Source organism: Neolamprologus brichardi, chromosome 13 (genome assembly GCF_056152115.1).
Source record: "Neolamprologus brichardi isolate AB-2024 chromosome 13, ASM5615211v1, whole genome shotgun sequence".
Lineage (NCBI taxonomy): Eukaryota > Metazoa > Chordata > Actinopteri > Cichliformes > Cichlidae > Neolamprologus > Neolamprologus brichardi.
Window position 1 is genome coordinate 30,771,612 of NC_142116.1, and position 22,318 is coordinate 30,793,929.

General features: G+C 41.4%; 1 protein-coding gene across 4 annotated transcripts; it reads left to right on the forward strand.

Annotated features, from left to right (window-relative positions):
• Positions 1 to 4,111: 4,111 nt before the first annotated feature.
• Positions 4,112 to 8,276, forward strand: fezf2 (FEZ family zinc finger 2). 4 transcript variants are annotated; one of them, XM_087850448.1, is made up of 4 exons: positions 4,112 to 4,233; positions 4,516 to 5,364; positions 5,595 to 5,729; positions 5,812 to 7,575. In XM_087850448.1, exons 2-4 carry the CDS (start codon positions 4,612 to 4,614, stop codon positions 6,220 to 6,222), a joined length of 1,299 nt encoding a protein of 432 aa, XP_087706574.1. In that variant the 5' UTR covers positions 4,112 to 4,233; positions 4,516 to 4,611; the 3' UTR covers positions 6,223 to 7,575. The 4 variants fall into 4 exon arrangements, 3 of the variants coding, with proteins under 3 accessions (XP_087706574.1, XP_087706575.1, XP_087706573.1); XR_015719940.1 differs by adding an exon at positions 7,582 to 7,710 and having other exon boundaries at positions 4,128 to 5,364; positions 5,812 to 7,226; XM_087850449.1 differs by adding an exon at positions 7,582 to 8,276 and having other exon boundaries at positions 4,130 to 5,364; positions 5,812 to 5,944.
• The last annotated feature ends 14,042 nt before the right edge of the window (positions 8,277 to 22,318 follow it).

The window sequence follows — 22,318 nt, forward strand, 5'->3', positions numbered from 1 at the left end:
AAGAGCTTGGTCCGCATAGCTGGCAATAAATGGGACTCTGATGGACTCTGCCAAGGCTGCCCTTTATCACAGATTCTCCTTTCACTTCGGTGGTCTCAGAATTTCATCTCTGCTTTTTGCAAATGATGAGGTTCTGTTGGCTTCATAAGGAGATGGCCTCCAGATTGCAGTGGAACAGTTTGCAGTGTGAAGCAGTAGGAATGAGAATCAACATCTCCAAGTCTGAGGCTGTGGTCCTCAGCCCGGACAAGTTCCTGACCCAAGTGGAGGGGTTTAAGTATCTCTGGGTCTTGTTCACAAGTGATGGGAGAAGGGAGCGGGAGATCGACAGACAGATTGGTGCTGCATCTGCAGTGATGCGGACGCTGTACCAGTCCGTCGTGGTGAAGAGGGAGCTAGGTGTAAAAGCGAAGTGTCTGGGTGCCTCCTGGTGTTCTGGACATGTCCTACTGGGAGGAGGCTCAAGGCCGACCCAAGACATGCTGGAGAGATTCTGTCTTTCGGCTGGCCTGGGAACACCTTGATGTTCCCCCTGACAAGCTGGGGGAGACCAGGGAGAGGGAGGTCTGGACTACTTTGCTTATGCTCCTACCCCTGCGACTCGGCCCCAGATAAGTGGAAGAAGACGGATGGATGGATGGATGGATGGATGGATGGATGGACGGACATGTTCTAATCTATCCATACATCCGTCCATCCAGATTCTGTTCTGATCTCTGTGATAAAATATGAGTTGACAGTACTGAATGCTGCACTGGTATCTGGCAATGCGATAAGTGTTTACTAATATACCATCTACATATACTGTTACACTGTGTGTTGAAAACTGACCTTTATTTTGTAGCTATTTGTTTAAATTAAAGTCATAATTACACAATCACAATAATTAATTCAATTCAGTTTTATTAATATAGCAGAAAACACAACAACAGTTGCTTCAAGGAGGCTTTATACTGTAAGGTAGAGACCCTAGAATAGTACAGAAAAGACCCCCTTTGAGCAGCACTTGGTGACAGTGGGAAGGAAAAACTCCCTTTTAACAGGAAGAAACCTCCAGCTGAACCAGTCTCAGGGAGGGGCGGGGCCATCTGCTGTGATTGGTTGGGGGAGAATGATGGAAGACAGGATATAAGACACACTGTGGAAGTCTGATGTTAATAACTAATAATTATATGTTTATTCCTGAACCCTTTTTAAGATCAATTATGACAGAATATACACTGAAAATGTCAGCACTTGTGTTACTTCAACACTGCAAATCAGCGTATTAAAGAAATTCATGTGCATATAATTGTACTGAAATCGATCAATCGTAAGAGTCACTGAAGAATTTGTGCAGCATGATTTATGGTCTTGCAAATGTGTATGTCTGCATTTACATTGAAAAATAATGTGCATAAATATAGATGGTTACAATTACCCCAGGAACTGTGGAGGGATGAAGACAGGAAAAACAGTTAAAAATCCCAACACTGTGATGTTAAGCTTTGCCACATCCCGCCCTTGCATACCTTCCGGCAAGAAGCAAGAGTCCCTTAAATCAATGCCTGAGCTAACTGTGGTTAGAAGTGAATGGGTGAGGCTGGTTACAGCAATAGGATCAGTGTATCAGTGAACCAGAAATATTTAGAGTATTCTACCTTATGAGCAGCATAGAAACAACAAGCAATAATCCTTCCATGTGAGGTGGACTTGTAAAATTAAACAGAATAATACAAATGTTCCTATCCTAACAATAGCTTCCCTGTTAACAACCTTAAAAAGCATCCCTACCATACTTACAGCATTACGTTGGGACTTAGCACTATATAAATAAAACTGAATTGAATGTCCTGGGGTAAATATAGCATGAAGTGTGTGGTGACTGAGGTAAATTATTATCTTCTACACCCAATTATCATTTATCATCAACCTTAATTATCATTGATTAAAAAGAAATACACAAAACACAAAACCTAAATTTAATTACCAAAATTACAATTGTATCATTGTCTTTTATAAAACTTTCATTAAACAACTACTACAAAATAAAGCAGCCCTCCCTGAGTATTTAGTGTTTTCTAAAGAGCTTTACAACAAAAACATATTTCAGATAAAAACTTCAACATTTTATCTCACATTTCAGTATATGTTTTGCAATAAGCACATGGGTTTTTGGCATTCAGACTTTCTATAATGGGTTATAAAAAGTGGTCAACATCAGCCACTAATATCTTATGGAGTCCATTAACATAAAACAAATTCTGTTAAATGTTATTTATATCACAACAACAATTGCCTCAAGGTGCTTCATATTCTAAGGTACAGACCCGACAATAATGAAAATATGTGAGTATTGATGTTGTGACTCTGTTTGAAGGTTTAAAGGCCTCAGTGAAAACACAAAACAGCAGATTCTTTAGAAGATGGCAAATCCAAAATACATTTCAACCTAATGATACAGAATTTTTCTGTACAACATAAATGCTCTTAATTCAAAATGAACTGTCCAGTGTAAAAGTCTTGATTTAAGTGTTTTTACAATTCTTTAAATGAAGGCCTGCTCACACTTACAAACAGAGGACAAATCCTATAAGTTGTCCTTCATTTAGAGATGCAAGATTTGATGATGCTGTAACGAGTCGATGTCAGTTTGATGAATAAAAATAGCTTTCTGTTTTTATGAGAATGAAAGCGTCTGAAGCTAAAATGATCGAGCATCAGTTCATGCTTGAGAGAAAGTGTCACTGGTCTGTTAATAATAAGCAATGTGAATTTGCTAACATTAGTTAAGTATTACTTTAGAATTTGCACTGTTATTATAGTTAGCAGAGGCTGTGCTGCCTGAGGATGTCACCATAAAAACATTATCACATCCATTTGTTTAACGTTCCTGAACAGCGCTTCGTGATGCGACTTCATCACCTAAAACTACTTTTTGACTCAAATGTCTGGAGACTAGAACAAGAATACCAAGTGACAGAAAATTACATTATAGAGTAAATATATTTGTAAGTGTCGCACAGAATAAATGCAGAATAAATTCTAGCCTAAAAAGGTTTTTTGGCGCTCCCAAAGACGCACGCCAGTTACCAAAAGGTGTGTTGTAACTTTTCGAAGAAGTTATATACAAATTATACTCGACTACTTTTCTAAATACATTGAGGGTATTAAGTGTTACCGGTGATTTCCCATTCATATGACAATCATGTCACATTTCAGGCTCGGAAATAACATTATTATCTTAAACGTTTCACTTTCTTCTTCTTGTGTAAGTTTAAAGGTTCTGCCAAGTTAAATAAATACATTACAGCCTCGTCATCACACGCACTGAGCAAACGCTGTGATAAATAAAAGACTATTCATTTCGTCCATATTGCACACTCTTTTGATCCTCCGCATGTTTTATGAACTCCCCTCTCTCCCACTCAGTTGTTGGGAGTCCCTCAGGTAAATTGGCCTGCAAACACATAAATTCAACACAGCCCTTGTAGCGGATAGATGAGACTCTGCTGCCCATTGTAACTCCCACACAACACCGTGGATTCCAGCAAACTTCTTGTACGCCTCTTTAGAGAAAAGGCCTCTCTTTTCATTTGTCCGTGTATACCCCTGACCAAGCTAAGTCTTTTCTTTTTCCTCTCTCCGTCTTTAATCCGTCCCTCTATTTCAGGAAGAAAAAAACACAAAACCAGTTCACGCAGTGCTTTAGTAGCTAAAAGTAAAAGAGCTTGTGTTCTCCCCACCACCCCCCCACGCAGCGCTGAGCCCTGAATCGCTCTGGAAAATTGCTTCTTTTGAATAGGGGGAAGGAGGAACAACGTTTAATAGGATCCAAAGGGAGTCTGTGCTCTTAAACAGGTGGAAATTGGACGTCCTCGAATTTATACAAATAGTAAGTTTATAAGCCGGCGAGGAAAAAGACGGATCCCATCTCCGAGGATTAGCAGCTCTCTCCGAGAAAAAAAAAAAAGATTACTGTGTTGTTAACCAAATGAAAGCAGGAGACTCACTCAGCTCCTCCAAAGCGCGATTAATGATGAAAACACAATTGTGCAGCAGTTTTACTGATGGAATGGTTTCATATTTACGTGCCATCCCCTCTATAGATTTGTCTCCCTGTCACCCAGTTAGGTGCTTGGGTGCCCGATTATGTCAAGAGACAGTGATCTGCACTGATGAGGGGCGGGCGCTGCCAAGGTCTGACAGAGAGCAGTCGGCTGGTTTCTCCACTCCCATCTGAACAATAAGAAGGTAAAGTACAACACAGACGTAACTTTGGCTTAACTCGGTGTCCAGGAGCTCCGGCTACAACATTTCGTGCCCTCTGTTTCCTCCTCCTCCTCTTCTTCTTCTCCTTAACGAGCCCTGTAATGTCTGTTAATTTTGTGTGTGCTAGTTAATGAGCATTAATCCATCACCCCTGGATGCTATTGTTGCGAGGCGGGGGTCATTTGAATGCAAATGCGTGACACTGTGACAGCAAGGTGCTTATTAAACTGATGTGTCCGCCTGTCTTTTCTGCTGGGAGCTCAGGGGAGTGAAAAGACGCGGGGCAGCTGGACTATACACGGAGTTGCTCACACCAAGTTCTGTTCGGCTGCAAAGCGAAACTACTACAGCGGCAACAAAATGGCAAGTTCAGCCTCTTTAGACACGGTGGTGTCCTGCGGGAGGACTGCGCCGTCCGCGGCTCCCAAAACGCTGGCTTTCTCCATCGACTGGATCATGTCCAAGAGCTCGGAGCCGAAAGGGAACGCGGAGGAACGTTCAGAGGGGAAGAAACTGCTGGGGCTCTGCTCCCCAATCCCCTGCATGATCCCGCTGCAGCCCTTCAGCTACGACCTCCAAGCCAAGGCGCTGATGAGCTATTCGGAGCTGTGGAGAGCCAGTTTTAGGGGAACTTTGTGCGGCTCGCCAGCTGCTCCGTGCAAAGGAAACTGCGGGTTGTGCGGCAAAGCGGATCCGAGCCTGAAGCAGCAGCTGCTCACGTCAGGGAGCAGGGTGGTAAAACCTCAGGTCCTGAACCAGGCCGTGCCCAGCAGTGGCTCGCTCTACTATTTCAATTACCTGGACTCTGCGTACCAGCAGTCGGAGCTGCTGGCCGGCCACTGGCTCTCCAGCCCGCAGGCCCAGGCCTCTCTGTCGGCGCACCACAGACTTTTGTTGCTGGAGAATGCCAAACTGACCGGTGTGGGCACCGACAAGCTGCCCACACCTCAATACCCACACAAGGAACATCTGCCAGGGCAGCTGGACCAGATAGTGAAGGAGAGCCACGGCCTGACAGCTGAGAAAAGCGGCATAAAGACACACAGCAAACTCAGCGGCAGCGGCGGTGCGGACGGAAAACCCAAAAATTTCACCTGCGAAGTGTGTGGAAAGGTACAGTTTAAATTGTTATTATATTCTATATTTTATATTCTATATTTTATATTCTATATTTTATATAAAACATGAACAAATGCGCCAACATCTACACACCTATATAAACTCAATAATGAACTTTTGAGGCCGATGTTAGTTTTTTTTCTGACGCTTGTTTTAAAAACGCTGGCCTTGTCTTTTTAGAATAATGTTTACTCATATTTTTTATGCCTTTGTGTCGTCTGCAGGTTTTTAATGCGCATTACAATCTTACCAGACACATGCCGGTGCACACGGGGGCCCGGCCCTTCGTCTGTAAGGTGTGCGGTAAAGGATTCCGGCAGGCCAGCACGCTGTGCAGACACAAGATCATCCACACGCAGGTGAGACACTGTTCCACTGTGACCTTTCCAGCTTTTTGACTCGACTTTGTTTGAATTATTTTCTCTCATTTTGACCTGTAAGGAAAAGCCTCACAAATGCAACCAGTGTGGAAAAGCGTTCAACAGAAGTTCGACGCTCAACACTCACGTCCGGATCCACGCAGGCTATAAACCATTTGTGTGCGAGTTCTGCGGGAAAGGCTTCCACCAGAAAGGTAAATACTGGGCGCTGGTGTCCTCTTTAATCAGCTGTATTATATTACTGACTGGAAATTGTATCCTGATTTCCTATTTTCAACACTGCGGTGATTCAGAGTGTTCATGTGCAAACGAACAAAAAGCTTTCTCTTCAGCTCCTGTTATTATTCTACGAATTTATTTCATGAAATCTGCTGCCGTGCAGCCGAGTCATTATTTTGCTGGGTTGAGCAGTCAGCTTTTAGAAATCCACAACTCGGTGGAGAACTTCCTCAACAAGAGGAGACGTGATTGAAATAATTGCTACTGATGGACTCTTTAATTGTGCTGGATGCTGTTTAACATCACATTGTTTAGAATAGAATAAAATAATCATTTATTGTCATCTACAACGAAATTGTGGCTTCTCAACTTGACTACTGACGAAAAATATAAATACGAAAAATACATTTTATTTTATTTTATTGTTTTTGTTAAGCTGGACCTGAGATTTGGAGCATAAATGCACTAATAATTTTATAGCATTATGCACGAAGATTCCGATTATTTTGCCCGCTCAATATTGCGGAAGATCGCAGCCGAGCAGAGCTCTTTATGCAGACTCGCTGGAGTTCGTGTGGCGAAATCGGCGCTCATCCTCAACATTTGGCGCTGCCGAAATAAATAACATCTGCGGTAAAAGCAGAACAAGCTTATATTTGAAGTAGTCAAAGGGGAAATAACTGTGGGCTCACCGATGAGCACGAATCGGTGGGTGGAGATGAGACTTGTCACTTTACACGGACTAATTCTACCTTCGAGACTGTCGCATTTTCCCCGGGTCATTAGTCAGACCCCGGCAAAGTTGGAAACCGGCCTCCTTTAGTTGCGGCTGCGCTTGATTTTGACAAAGTTTGACAACTTTTTGACTTCGGCACACAAAAAGCCGATTAATGAAGGCTGTGGGTGGAGGCGGCTCCAGCTGAACTGCTGGTGGAAAAAAGAAAGATCGCAGTTGTAAAACGCTTCCCTCTCTGCTTTGCTTTTTTTTTAACGTGTAGATGTTTCGCAGAAAGTTACATTCAAATTTTGTTCAAGCGGTTTTATTTTTCAGATTCTCTTGATTAAATTATTTTCTTTGGCCAGGTTGGAGTGAAATGTTTAGCTGTGTAATTTCAGGATAAATTCAATTAACTCAGACCAGGCGGATTTTTTAAAATGAATCCAAGTTCCCCTGAAGCTGACTCTCCTCGGCTCTGACGGGCTCATCAGCGCATCAGCTCTGATATTAGAAGCCGCGAAATCTACGATATTTCTGAGGTATCGAGTGCATTTTTATCCCCTTTTTCTATTTTCTAATGCTGGTTTTAGGCCGTTTTATACGAGAGGAAGGAAAGCTGGTTATGGTCACACGACTGGTTTTCACACAGACAGATGCACTTTTTTCGTTTGACCTGGAGTTGTTTCTATTGACACTCACACATCAGCGAGACGTGAAAGTTTGATTTCGTGCTGCGAAAAGGCCACGGGTTAAATAAGGAGATGTTAAAAGGGTGGCAAAAATTCTAATGTCACACATTTCCCCCTTTGAATCTTTTTTTTAACTCCTTCTCAGAAGAATTGTGAAGACAAAGAGAAAAGACTGTGTTTTAATTCATATACTCTTATTTCGCAGGAAACTACAAGAACCACAAGCTGACGCACAGCGGGGAGAAACAGTACAAGTGCTCCATCTGCAATAAGGCCTTCCACCAGATCTACAATCTGACCTTCCACATGCACACACACAACGACAAGAAGCCCTTCACCTGCGCCACTTGTGGCAAAGGCTTCTGCCGCAACTTCGACCTGAAGAAGCACATCAGGAAGCTGCACGACAATGGCTTCTCGGCGGCTTCAGAAGCCTCCAGAGAGCTGCAGAGCTGAGCCATTGCTCGTTTCCTGCTATGACTTTTTAGCAGTTTTTAAAGTCTGACAAGGAAGTGAGGGAGTTCAAAAAACTGGACCCGAATCTTTGAAAAGAAAAGAGGTAATCGGCTCCCGTCAGTGTCTCAGCAGGAACGCTGCAGCGAACAAAAAACAGAACATCCGCCCAACACTGTCGGGATGTTTTGGGTCCACAGAGAATTTCTTTCTGCATTTCCACAGACTGAAAGAGAAACCCCCTGTGTCCACGATGGAACTGTAAATAACGATAATAATAATCATAATAATAATAACGTGAATCATCTGGGGAATGCATTGCCATGTTGTTTATTTCATTGAAAAACTGTTCCTGTGAATAAATAAGTTAAATTATATTGAAACTGAATGTCTGAGCCATGTTTGCATTTTGAAAGTATTTGAAAATAAAACAATTATATGATCAAAGTTTATTCTGAAACACTTTGTAACGTGCAAATATCACATTTAGACAGCACACACGTGCCCGCGAGAAAAAGCACGTGAATGAAAACAGAGAAGGCCGCGAGACATAAACAGCCAAAGTGACAAACTATATGAAGTAACTAAAACCAACGACGTTTGGAAATATAGTGGAAAAACTAACAACCTAAAAATAAAAACAGCGAAAAAGTCTTTTTTTTTTTTTTTTTTACTTTTTTTTTTCATTAATTCTATTTGTTACATTTTCCAGTAAATGTAAACTGGGAGGCACGCGTGCACGAGCGCAGACGGTACCGGTATTTTGGTGCGCGCGTACTGTATGCTCTGCGGCCACTTTTATTCAACATTTACTGACAGACACGATCTTAATAATACTGCATTTACACTTGACTCTGGCTTAATGGCACAAATGATCAGATATAACACGAGGCTCTTGAAAGCGAATTACATTAAGCAGCTAAACAGCCTCGGGAGAAGGAGCGGTGGGGGTGGGGGCCGCGCCGTCATCCGGAGCCGCTCATCAGAACAGGAGATAATGGAGCACTCGGGCCGCAGCTCCTTATCTGGGCCTCCGCGTTAATAGAGCTCAAGTTATTCTCCGCACGGCTTCTGGAACAATATTATCCCTGCACACATTCTGTCAAGAGGCCGATCCGTGCTCCCAAATGGCGCTCATTTCATTAACAGCCAATTAGCGCTCACCCGGGTCGGCCAGGCCCTCAGAAGCTTGGCAGGGCTAATATTAGCAGATGAATGCCCCGCTCACCTTTTTCATCAGTGTGCACCAGACATCTGCAGGAAAATCCAGCCAGTGCGCTCAAACAGACTGTATAAAGGGCTCTGTGCTGATGTGCCGATAACACAAACACTTAAACCAGATGATCGTTTAGTTATTACAAGAATTATTAGGAAATAACTAAAATAGACCTATTTTAGGTCTTCAGTCGATGCATGTGAGCAGAATTTTCCATCAAATCGCGAATACTTATCCTGTCAGAGGAGTAAAGTCGATGTTTTTGTAATCATGTGGCATTTGTGCGTCACGCGCCACCTCTCAAACAATGGGAACACTGCTCAAATAATAACTTGTCACTTTATTTCCTGTTTCAAGAGTGGGAGAAAGGTGTTTGTGTCCTACGTGCCGATAAACGACAAAGACTCGCAGATCCAATACTTGAAAGATGACCTCGGTGCGCGCCTTCTCCATGCGTGCACGAGCATCCAGCAAACGGAATACTGTTACATCGGGCAGAGTGATAGGATCTGTGTGAGAGGCAGGTTGTGTCTTTTACCAACGCAATGCGTGTGGTCACACACGCGCGCGCACCGACACACACAGGGTCTACAGGCTGTAGGACTGAACAACGTCTGCTCAGTAAATAACCTAAAGGCAGGTTGGCCTTTTCTCCGCACTTTTTCTTTTTTCTCCAGCATCTGAGCAACCGCCTCAACATCCACAAACACGTTAACTGGCTGGTGCGCGGGAGCTTTAATTAAGGCGCGCCCACGCGCAGCAGATTAAAGGGTTTTTTTTCCTTTCTGGGGTGGAGCGCTAATCAGTTGTCAACAACATGAGGACATCTTTCTTTTTGCTCTCTCCACCACCGGGGGATCGCTGGGGGATTCAGGCAATTTACGGACTACAAAGGAGCTCGTCTGAGACAGGAAGAGAAGAAAAGCAAGAGGCGGACTTTTTGTCTGTCCCAGTGAACTGATTGTAAATGGGAGATTAGCGGGGAAGCTTCGCCAGTCCAGCAAGTGCCCGATCGAGGAGGAAGGAGAGAAAAAGACCAATTAAGTCTACCAAATGTTAACTTACATCAGTTTCCCCCCAGTTTAGCCCACATGAAATTCCAATTAAAGCGTCCCGGTAGCAGCTTTTTTCTTTCAAAGAAGGCGGAGGGGTTAGAGTGCTTGTGTCACTCTAGCCAGGGGACAACGTTCCCACAATATCTGAGACAGGAGCTTGTTAAAGTAATACAAGGGCAATATGCAATGTTAAAAAACCGCTAAATACCACGACTAACACCACAACAACTGACGGAGGATGGTGATGGAAATGAAAACACAGTCAAACAAGATTTAATCTAACAGCTGACTGTGTGTACTCTTCACTGAGCATTTGAGTGAATAACGTTTTAATCAACTTGTCTTTATCATGCCTATGTAACCTAAGTCAGCTAGATTTATAGTTTATATAATGTGAGCATTAAATTGAATTCACAAAGGCGAATTGCAGAAAACACATTTTTCACAGCCAGTCAAAACCAGCCTACAGTGCATGTTTGTTGGATATTCAGTAAGACTAACAGTAAATGAAATAAACAAGAAAAATATAAAAGGAGATTAGACATCAAAATGCTATATCAGAAGTAGTTCTGCCCTGTTATGGCCATCTCTCCCTTAGCCTGCTTCTGCTCGGCTGTTCTTCCTGTTAAATGGGAGTTTTTCTTTCCCACTGTTGCCTTGCTCGTTGCGTTTGATTTATACTGTAAGCATTAAAATATAAAGCACAGTGTGGCAGTGGCTGTTGTGATTTGGTGCATTTGCTTTTCCACGAGCACATTCAAAGTTTATACTAAGTTTGTGCTTAGAAAGGCTGGGGCCGCTTTGTGACGTTGCTAAGACGCCTTGCCGCCCCACCCCTCGTTAGTGAACCACTAGCCCTTTGAGACCATGAGCTTCCATTGTAAAGTACTGAGGGTTAATGAGCACTGGTTTCTCTTCAGTGTGTAGCTGTGCAATCAAAGGAAACAGAGATACTGACATGAGATGTTTAAAAACAACATTATTGTACATTTCTCATAAAGGCTAGTCTAACATTGTGTTTTCGGAAGAAAATGCTCTGATTTGGTTAAAAAAATACCAGAAATGCCGAACTTGCTTTTCCAAAGACCAAAAAGTCCAAGATGATGGATAGAAATGAGCCACTCAAGATGCAGTGAACACAGCATTCACTCACACCTCATTCAGATTCTTTTACAGTCATCCCAGAACCTTCCTCCATCAAAACCTCCTCAGAGTGTCTTAAGGACAGCAGTGAGGAGCCTGTCCCTTGGATATGCCTGCTCATCTGCTTTGGCCTGTCAAGGGCATGGCAGGCTGAGAGGATGTGTTTTGTGGCTGGGAGGGAAGCGTGGGCTGCTGGGAACTGAGCAGTGAGGGAGCTCTCATCACTGATTTGTTGTCAGACTCCATCCTCTGACCTCCATCCGTCTGTCCATCCGTGCAGCTCTGCAGCTCAGGAGCTGCGGGGGAACCTGGACGAGGTGAAGCTTCAGGTTTCTCTTAGTCAGTGTCTGAATTTAGTTATTTTTATTGTTTCACCAATTTTAGGACAAAACACACACAACATCAAGTATTCACTGCTTTAATGCCACATTTGTTTCTTCAAAGTATAAAATCAAGGTAATTGTTTACAGGGCGTAACTTTCAGATTGTGCTGTGTGCGTTTCTTATGTTGTGTTTAATCAAACCACTTTCATTTTCTCAGAACATGACGAGCAGTAAGAATTTGCTTGTTTTCTAATTATTATGTTTTTAAACATTCAGATTTCAAAGTCTGAATGATTTGGCGCTATATAAATAAAACATATTACTAAATCGATGTGACTAAAACATTATGAAAAAGCAGCCTTGGCATAAAAGATAACTCTTCAACTACTTTGGTGAAGATATTCCCAAATCACTGTTTGAGTTTCGTGTTGAACGTTCCCACATTAATTCACTTTTTCCTGCTAAAGTGAGTGAGCTGCACAATTGTGATGCATGTTTTTCACCCACACACACAGCAGCTGCACGTGGGTCTTTTTCCTATTCATGGATTTGTATGTTAGGTCATGTTCAAACAGCTGGCTATGATAGCCAAAGCGAAACAACACAGTAACCTTAAATGGCCAAGTGAGGCTAGTTTCACAAGTGAACAAGTCTCCAGCTTTACAGCAGAACTGAACATAGAGCCCACATCTTTTGGATTTTGACTACTTTTCTTTTTCACCGTCACTGCAAAGTGGTGATTTTTTAAAATATAATTGACCAGATTAAACTGTATTAAGCCCAGGTTCTGCATTTTTAAGTGTAATTGCAGTGTTATCATGTTCTGTGTTTGATTGGACATAAAGATGTCTCATTCAGACTGTTTTACTACACTCGAGTACTTTCTATCTAGCAGAACACGGATCAAACCAGCAACCTTCTGATTACTGGGTTTCCTACACTATTACCCCTCCTGTGTTCAATTCAAAAGATCACGTTTGTTTGCAGGATTCTTTGTAGAATGGGAGTTTGCATTATGAATGTCATGTGAGTGCATGATGGATCACAATATCTGAGGACAGCTTCCACCACCTGTTTGACTCAATGCCACGAAGAATTAAAGTACGCAAAAGGAGCTCCTATATTGTTCTAGCTAAGCTTACCTATTAAGACAATCAGGGAGTGTTTATTACAATAAAAAGTACAAACATGACAGCTTCTATCTAGCATGAAAAATGTCTGGGGCAGACATTGTGGTATCTGGGTGCTGTAGAGAATTCACTACAGCAGAGAGATAGATATTGGACTCTGCAACAAAGTCAAACACTGAAACTATGTTACAGTAAAAAAACTAAAACCAAAGATGTCCATAAAGTAGTGAAGACAAGATAAAAAAAACTGCACTCTTTGTCCAGCGAATTATGAGCCAATTAACTGAATGAGTTGTTTTCTCCATCATGCACTGGTGTTACTGAGCAGTGTGCCATCGTTGGGAAAGATCAGTTGATTTAGGGATGTCCGGTGTCTCAGCTATTCCTTTTGAGCTCACCTACTTGCTGACCTGCAAGAAAATGTCCAGTCCTCCTTTATTTCAGGCTACCATGTTAATGATGAACTACTCTTCTAGCAACATTTAATGATCCCGTGAAATGAAGTAAACAGTTCATGTTCATACAGACGCACAAACTCACATCTAGTCAAGAGCAGTTGCAGTCTTGCTTCTTTCTTGTGGAGTGTCCTAGAAGAAACACTGTATTTCTTGTGTTTGCTTACTGTTTAGCATTTTGCTACACAAAGCCTCTAAATCAGCAAATGCTCATTGAAGTCTATTTATCAAGGATTACTGACGTTACACTTCTTAATCTCTGAGTTCAGGTGTTTTTACTTCCATCGCCACAGCTGAAAAGTATAAAACGATGCAATTACTCAAACGTTTGTTAAAAAAGGGACATTTTAAAGAGCTATCTGATTTTGAGAGTGGTTCCATAATGTATAAGTGACCAGACTATGATTCAACTATTTATGTATTCAATCAGTAATTTGAAAAGTAAACTATATTAGTTCACTACAGCTAAAATTCAGTGAGCTTTTTTAAATGACCTATTTGTTCACAAATGCTTGTCGAGGCAGACTGCATGGCTAGATGCTTGATTTTATACAACAACTCAAAAACTATGAGGCGTCACCCAACAGAAGGGTACTTGTTATTTTCATATTTCCATTCTAAAACCACACGAGTTGCACCGCGGTGACCCTTCAGGTCACAGGTAAAGTCATCACCACTGAATCTATCACTGTCAATAATTCAGGGATGCAACATTATTATTTATAAAGTCCAGTTTCTCTCATGAAGGTTCTTACATGGAGTTTTCCACACGTACAGGAACACACTAGTTCCTGCACTGATTAAAAATGAGAACCTCAGAGGAGGAGCTCAGGTTGAGCAGTTTGGAGACAAAGTTAAAAAGTCAAGACTGAGATGATCTGAACATGTTCAGAGGATTAGTGGGTAGACTGGACACAGGATGCTGAATCTAGAGCTGCCAGGCAGGAGGAAAAGAATATTCATGGATAAAGTAAAGAAGACGTGATGGGTTGCAGCACCTGGTACCACGATCACATGCCTGAAAAACATGAAGACAAAGATGACACTGGAGATGTGGCGTGCTCTGACTGAATCCTCGCAGCTAAGAGGGAGACCAGTGGGACACAGGAAAACCACAACCCCACAGGGCCTCCTACTGGTATGAACGGGGCAACTGCAAACGCTGCATTAGTCCTACATGTAACATGACTGTAAAGGACTATTCTGTTCTATTTACAGGATATTTTATTCACAAAAATAAAACAAATTGAAATGAAAAATAATCAAGATTATTCACTAAAAATATTATTATCAAACTAACACACATTGGTGGGCTCACAGAGTACATACAGAAGGTTGCTGTGACGAGGAGGGTGCCAGGGATGGGTGAGGTGGAGGCGTCCACTAAAGGGAACAAAGAAGATATCTAAACCAGAGTGATTACCCACGTAGCCTTTCTTAAGCAACAACTCAGTGGTGTGGTTTTTATTTTACTGCCAAAAGAATCCTTCACTTTGTTCTTTGACTTTTTTCTTCAAGTCTAAATGTGCACACACGGATACGACACACTTATACCTTCTATAAAAGGCCTTGTGTAGATGAGTTGTTAGCTGTGTTATCGTATCTTGTGATACAACATAAAGCCTCTTTTTTCTTTTAACCAGCTGCAGCTTTCTGCGCCATGTTTCCAGCGTCCGTGTATTCATCACCACACAGCACCAAAGTGTTTATGTGCCTCCTACACCATCCTTATCGACATTTCAGCTTCTTTCTCAAAGTGGTACTTCAACTTTAATCTTGAAATTTCAACTTTAATCTAAAAAAGATCAATAATATATTTTCCCTTAATGTGGCACTAATAGTAGATTAGCCTGTAATAAAGGACTTTGTTAAGAATCAAACTCATTGGTGCTGTGAGCCAAGACTGAATCAATATCAACAAAAAGTCCACGTAAACAAATGCAAAATTCATACGTGTTCTTTCGACAGTCTGTTTAATCCGTAAATCAAAATGAATAGCACTGTAGATTCTGACTTTACCCGGCGACAGAGAAAGACACCTGTGACAAAACAATCAATACAGTGACTGAAGTGGAATTCAGCCAGCACAGCCCCCCTACTGTACTCCTCAAAGAGCAATAATGCAGCTCTAGTATATTCAAGTCTGGCAGGGGAAGAATTTTCACATTAGCTCCTGAAGGCTAGTTCTGTTCCAGTGCATAAGGTTTGGAAAGTAAAAATAGCTTTTACTTTTGGAAGGGGCTGAGAGACTAAAGACATGTTTGAAATGAGGGGCTGTCAAAGAAGACGTTCTACACTTGAGCCCACAGAGTCAATGGGGAGGAACCATTAAGGCTTTATTAATGTAAAGCAACATAACACAAGCCAAGGCCTTTATGAAAGACAACATGCCTGAGCTTTTAACTGTCCTGATACAAGGAGACATTCAGGCCTTACAAACTGGTGCAGCAGCCACAGAAACTGAGTGTCGACTGAAACAAAAATCAACTGTCTGACAATAAATTTATAAATTGTCATTTGCAATTTAAATTGCATCAACAGTTGATACAAATGAGTAAACTGTGCAGGCTTGAGATCCAAACAAATGTAACCAACCAAGGTGTGAAATAACAGTCTGCAAAAAACACAACGCGCCAAAATATTTTCCCTGCTCCATTCTTTTCCTCTGCTTCACTTGCCCCTGCTAAACTCCCAGCATACTGCCGAATGCAATGCACCCTGCAATTACCCATTATCCAATCAAACGGAGTCAACACTTAACCATTTCCACAGCTCTGGCTCCAGCCACTTATCTGTCAGGGTTCTCAGTAGGCTTCAGTAGCTGAACAGCATTGCATAATCTTATGGCTTCAAATTCATGCTGCCCCAGCAGGGACAGAGGAGAGCTGGCTCTCTGTCTGAGGGGTCGTTGTTGTCAGTCACTGGCGGGGTGATTTCAGTTCTGGTCACTAACAGCAACAGCCCAGCACGCCAAGTACCTTGTCCATTACAATACACAACGCAGGGCTGATCATCTGAAAGCCCTGATAGTGCTTTTTAGATAATTCCCTACACATCGTCTCTTTTGTTACGCTGTGAAGATTTCTTTATGATTGTAGACACAACACGAAAACCTCCCCTTTGTTCTTAAATTCTGTCCTTGGCCTCTCTCCACCCTGTCCTGCTCCCATCCCAACCAACTCATACAGTCGGAGATTTTACCAGTGCAACACTTTATTTTGCAGAAATACGTTTTTAAAAAAGCTAAACTTAAAAATATTTAATATCTCTTTTTAAAGAAATCATAGGATTGAGCTGATCAGTCACTGACAGGCTGACTGCTGAAGGACCGCTGAGAGTTTTTCATGCCTGTGATCTTTCACAGCTTGGATACTGGCTCCCTCTAGTGGTTTCAAGACACCACTGCAAGAAAAGAATGCAAAATAGGATATTTTATCTCCACAACACTGGAGTCTGGCAACACTGGTGCATTTGAAGAAAAATGTTGATTCTCTTTAAAATGTCAAAACATTTGTTGAACAGCCATAAAGACAAACAACAATAATAAAACAATGTGTAATGAACACAGACTGCTGGTGTGCACAGCTGGAGGAAGTTTAGTTGGTTTCTCTCCCACCATTTCAGTGGGTCTTTTCTTCTTTGAACATAAATGCTCACTTCAGCCTTTACTGCTTCTCTTAACTGTACCGTGGGATCAAACATAACCAAGACTGATGCTGCTGCCTCTGGACGTGTGCTGCTCTCCAAGAAACTGCCAAACTTTTCTTCTTGGCTTTGGTTGGAGGTGGCCTTCTTCCATATTCTTTCTCCACTCTTGCACTACTCAGTGAACAACAACAAAAGTCCTTTCACATTGGTCAGGTCAGTGTCCCTTTCTCTTCAGACAGTACAGAGGTCATGAGATGATGCAGTTCAGGCTGAAGTCTACTGCAGCGAGGCGTTCTTTGTTTTCTATGGCTCAACAAAACCTAAAACCCCAACTGGAGAAAATGGTTTTAACGACAGCAGTTATCAACTTCCTCTGTTAAGCCGGGGTTTGTGCTTCAGGCTCTGCACGTACTCACACAAACATGTGGGTTATGTGCGTCCTCTTCCACATGGCTGGTTGTGGACTACTCCAGTCAGGCACATTGTCAGCTGATGATAAAAAAGTGTGCACAATAAACATTTTTATTCTGGTGATCTGGTGAACAGGATCAATTTAAACATTAAATGTTACTGTGCCACTGCCCGATGTAGGAGGTGTGCAAATCGCTTTAGTTAGCAGAGTTAGCAAACTAAATTAATTTGACTGATTAAAGTTTTCTAGTATCTTAGATTCCAGCAGTTTAAAGATTATTTAGCAACAGATTAGAATCATGTACAACATTTATACATTTTCTTCATCATGAAATTAGTGCATATTTAAAACATGCTGAAAATAAAAGAAGCAGTAAAAAACAATTTCCTTGTTTATTCCCTTATATTTACATTTTCTGCTCTGGTTTGTGTTATTCCATGATTCCCTGTTTATTCCTGCCTCCTCTTTGCTTCCTTGTCTGACTTAAGGCCCCAGTGTTGCTGCTGCAACCTTGTTTCACAGTCACTTGTATTTTTACACAAATCACAGGAAGCTGCTGCATATTCTCCTGAACAATAAGTGTTGCCACAAAAACAGTACCACACTTTTGCAAACAGTTGCACCGTCTCCCTCTGTACATTTGCATGTCTCCGAGCTTCTATACTGAAATATCATTAAAAACTGGCACAATCGAACACTTGTGTTTTGAACCCAGCTTCAGGTCGCCGTGGCACAACATGCCAGGTTACAAAAAGAATCAAGAGGTGCACGATCTGTTGAAGCACCACAAGACTGTTGTGCGTCAAAGAAAAACCTGACTGTTCTTTCTAGTGTAGTGCGTTTCCCAAATGCAGTTTTAGTCTGAGTACCTTTAAGGGCTTTTGCTATCACTGCTATGCAGTTGATATTTTAAGCTGCTGATCCTGAATATGAAGTTGGTTGGCTGCCAATTTAAAGAAGATAAAATACAAGTTTTGTCTATGCCCCTGACACATGTATGCACCTGATGTAATGAAGGCCATTGGTCCACTTTTGTCTGTCAGGAAACTTGCTGCTATGAGCCTTCTGAGCAGCTCCTTCTTTTATTTCCCAGGTTGTAAATTGGATCAACTTTCCCTTGCTGGCCTACCTGTGGGAAAACTTTTCCACAGATACTACAGATGTTCAAAAGCAGTCACAAAGCATTAAAATAAATGCAGGGGTCTAAGAGTACATAATATCTAAGAGTCACATGTGTGTGCATGTGCATGCTGCGGGAGGAGAGGCTGGAGAACTTGGTGCTAGAGCAATTTTTGGAGGGGCTGCCTGGAGACGCGGTGCACTGACCCACGTCTGTAGAGGCGGCTGTGACCCTTGCAGAGGATTATCTGGCAGCCAGGGCTGATTGGACAAAGAGAGCCATCCATCCAGCCAGAGGTGCAGGCTGCCCGAGCCTGTCCCGGCAGAAGAGGGCCCGGTGCCACCGGATTACTATCAAGTTCTCTCCCCTCTGCTCTCCTAGGGATCAGAAGCGTCGGGGGCCGGCCATGATGTATGCTGCGTGGCACACATCACCTCAGTTTGTATGACAGACCGTTACAACACATTTTGGGTATGTTAAGTGCAAGGTGTAGTAATACGGCATCAACACCAACATTCCTTCCCAGAAATCCTCCAAGGGGAGAGTGGTCACTGCACAGCAACAATGCTGGTTGTCCCATCAAAAAGCAGCACTGGGGAGGAGAGAGGCTGCTTCTGCAGGTGTAGCAGAGCAGCTTCACCCGGCTAGAAAAGAACAAAAGAGAGCAAATTCTTCAAGATTTTAAATTAAAGCGCTGCCGTGCATCCAAACAGCTTAAGGCACAAAAAGCGATATCAAGAGTTTACAATGCTCCAACTGATTTACATAAATGTGAAAGTTTTAAAAATGTATCAATTCTGAGCAGGAATTTTCTCGATTTTTCAGCCTTTTCATTTTCTCTATTTGTGCTTTTTTCTTTTTTTTTTAACAACTTTTTTCTTTTTTTTTTTTACCTCTGTCACAGATTCTAGTTTTTGAAGGCCTTTTTTAAAATTCATTTTACTGCTTCTTTATGTGTCCCAACTGCAATGTGCTTTTGTTCTGCACTGCCTCACTGGAGTCGTTTTTGAATGAAAAATAAGAAAATTGATTAAGGAGTAATTTAATCCCTGCTGAATTGAACTTTGAAGCCACTCTTATTAAGTATGAAAAAGCAAAATAATAATAATACAAGTAAATGGAGTACAGTCACTGCTTACAGCTGTTCTCACCTTGAGGATATGAAGGAGAGCCTCACTGACACTTCCCAGCCGCTTTGGTGGTGTAGCTGGTGAAGGAAAAAGAGATGGGAGTGCAGTGAAGAGAGTGACAGTAAAATCCACTGTGGAGAGAGAATTGTCTCTTAATGAAGTAATCTGAACATATCTGATACTTGGATTTAATGTATGAAAAGGCCACTTACCTCCACGTACATCCAAGGGGAGAGGTTATAGAACTGCACCTTCGAACAAAACCCATCGACCCATCATTTGATCTATGTATTTGCAGTTGGAGCCACCAATGATGCGACACAGTTCATCCATCGCCTATGACAAAATTGTGCTCAGTTAGTCAAGAACTAACTAAACCTCTCCAGAGAAAGCAAGGAATTAAACTGAAGGTGGTTGAACTTACATTTCGAATATCTTTGAAGCACAGGTATGCTTCAAATATTTTTCTAGGCCTGTCTTCTTCCCTTGTAACATCTGGCCTCAAACTCCAGGTCCAAAACTTGAGCAACGTCACTTTGGTTGGGTTTTGTGTATATATACATATACACATATATATATATATATATATATATATATATATATATATATATATATATATATATATATATATATACATATATATACAGTGGGGCAAAAAAGTATTTAGTCAGCCACCGATTGTGCAAGTTCCCCCACTTAAAATGATGACAGAGGTCAGTAATTTGCACCAGAGGTACACTTCAACTGTGAGAGACAGAATGTGAAAAAAAAAATCCATGAATTCACATGGTAGGATTTGTAAAGAATTTATTCGTAAATCAGGGTGGAAAATAAGTATTTATATTTTATATACTATGCACATGTCTAGTAACAAAACACAGAAATTTATATTGCAATTCACTGGTAGGCAGGTTTACACCATTTATGATTCAATCAAAAATATAACATTTGTAAATGCAGTTTAATGTATGGCCTTTTAAAAGGATTGACATGTGTTTCATAACTGATTGATAATACAATATTCACAATATTCAGCTTTTTCAAGGAACAGATAAACATTTCTGTTTAATGGTAGTGTGAATGTAGAAAAATAATCAAACTTGGGGGAAGAAGATACCAACCAGACTGTATTTTTTACTATGATCAACATAAAATAATACTAGTTGGCGCTGACCTCCTATTAGCACTCTGAATTTAAATTGCAGCAGTAATAAACAGCAATATTCAAACAGAATGACGTGAAAAATGGCATGTTTGTTCACACCTAAAAGATGTCTTTCATTTAATGCAGTGCAGAAATACCTGCATATAAGGTACCTGTAAGACATGGCACCCACTATCAAATCACGTTATCAAGATGAACAGAAATATTTTTTTGTACATTTACACACTGAAATTTCTTAAATCTCCTGGGGCATCTCATTCATTTTCTACCATAAGCAGGCAACAGAGTTCAAAGACTGTTTCATCACAGGGGTGTTGACCTTTTGGGCTACACTCTTCCATACACAAAGTGATCTCCTCCATGGAAATAGGTTTCAGTCTATCCTCAGCACTGTGCAGCTCTGGAAATGAGTACATTACTACTGGTCGACCCGATGCTGCACTACCACTTGGCCGGATTTTGTGGGAGTTCCATGTGTTCACAACTTTATCAAGTTCATCCTACATGAAAAACAGCACAGTATAAGTGTACGAAACAGACCATGTACCAGTAGATTTAGCCAAAGTTGAGGGTTATTAACTCATTAATCAACAGACATAGAAAGTGACCTCTAATTAATGTAAAACCAAGCAGCAACAACAAAATAGCACTTTCACTAAACAGCACATGGACACAGAATGGTGCTGCATGATTCTACTGTTGAATAGATAGCCCAGCACTTTATACTCAGTGTGTTATGATTCCACAATATATTTTCAATATAGAATTAACCAAATGATAAGATTGCTTTCTGAAACCGGGCCCAAAGTACCACTGGGTAACAGACTCCATAGTAATTAAAACCATGTGGCATTAAAAAACATATATAATACTCCATGCACCTGTGCTGACAAAGGTGCAGTTACTTCCACTGATACCATGAGTATAATTCCATCAAAGTATTAAAATGGAATACCAAAAAGTTGATTCTGTTCATCTGGATGTTTTCAGTGTGAGAAATGATTCGTCAAACATTATTCCTTACCTGGCTGACTGAGCACGCATCAAGACATATTAAAATGGAAATAAAATTCATATTAAATTTAAAGAAGAAACAAAACTACCATATTTATATGTTCTACTTTTGAAGTTAGGACTCGCGACAGAAAAGCCGATCAGCTGATCATTGATCAGTTTCATTGATTGAAGTAGCAGCAGGAGAGAGAGAGAAGAGGCAGTCGCTCCATATATCGGTTGTTAAGCTTAACGTGGGAATGTTTTACAAAAATTCAGAGATGAACTTACACACTTGCTTTACTTCTCTCTGGGATAACTTCCTCGGAGATAAAATGCTGGTTTGGTAGCGAGGCTCAAAATGCTCAACCAGACCGCGCAGACAGGTCTCGCCACAGCCACTCTATCACGTGATACATACTGCTCCAAGGTGCTAAGGTTATGGGCCGAGTTACGCTGTGTCGCAAGTTTTGTGAGGTGCTTTTTTGATATTTAATGGATCAGATTCCATTTTTTATTTCTCTTTGATATCCGATCCAGTAAATTAGGTCAGTATCAGACCAATACGTAATATCGGATCGGTCCATCTCTAGTAAAATCTATAACTTTAATCTCAGCCAAACCGATTTACTCAGGAACAAATAACTACTGAAAAAAAAGCCAAACAATAACATTTTTAAGTTATCTAAGTGACTTAT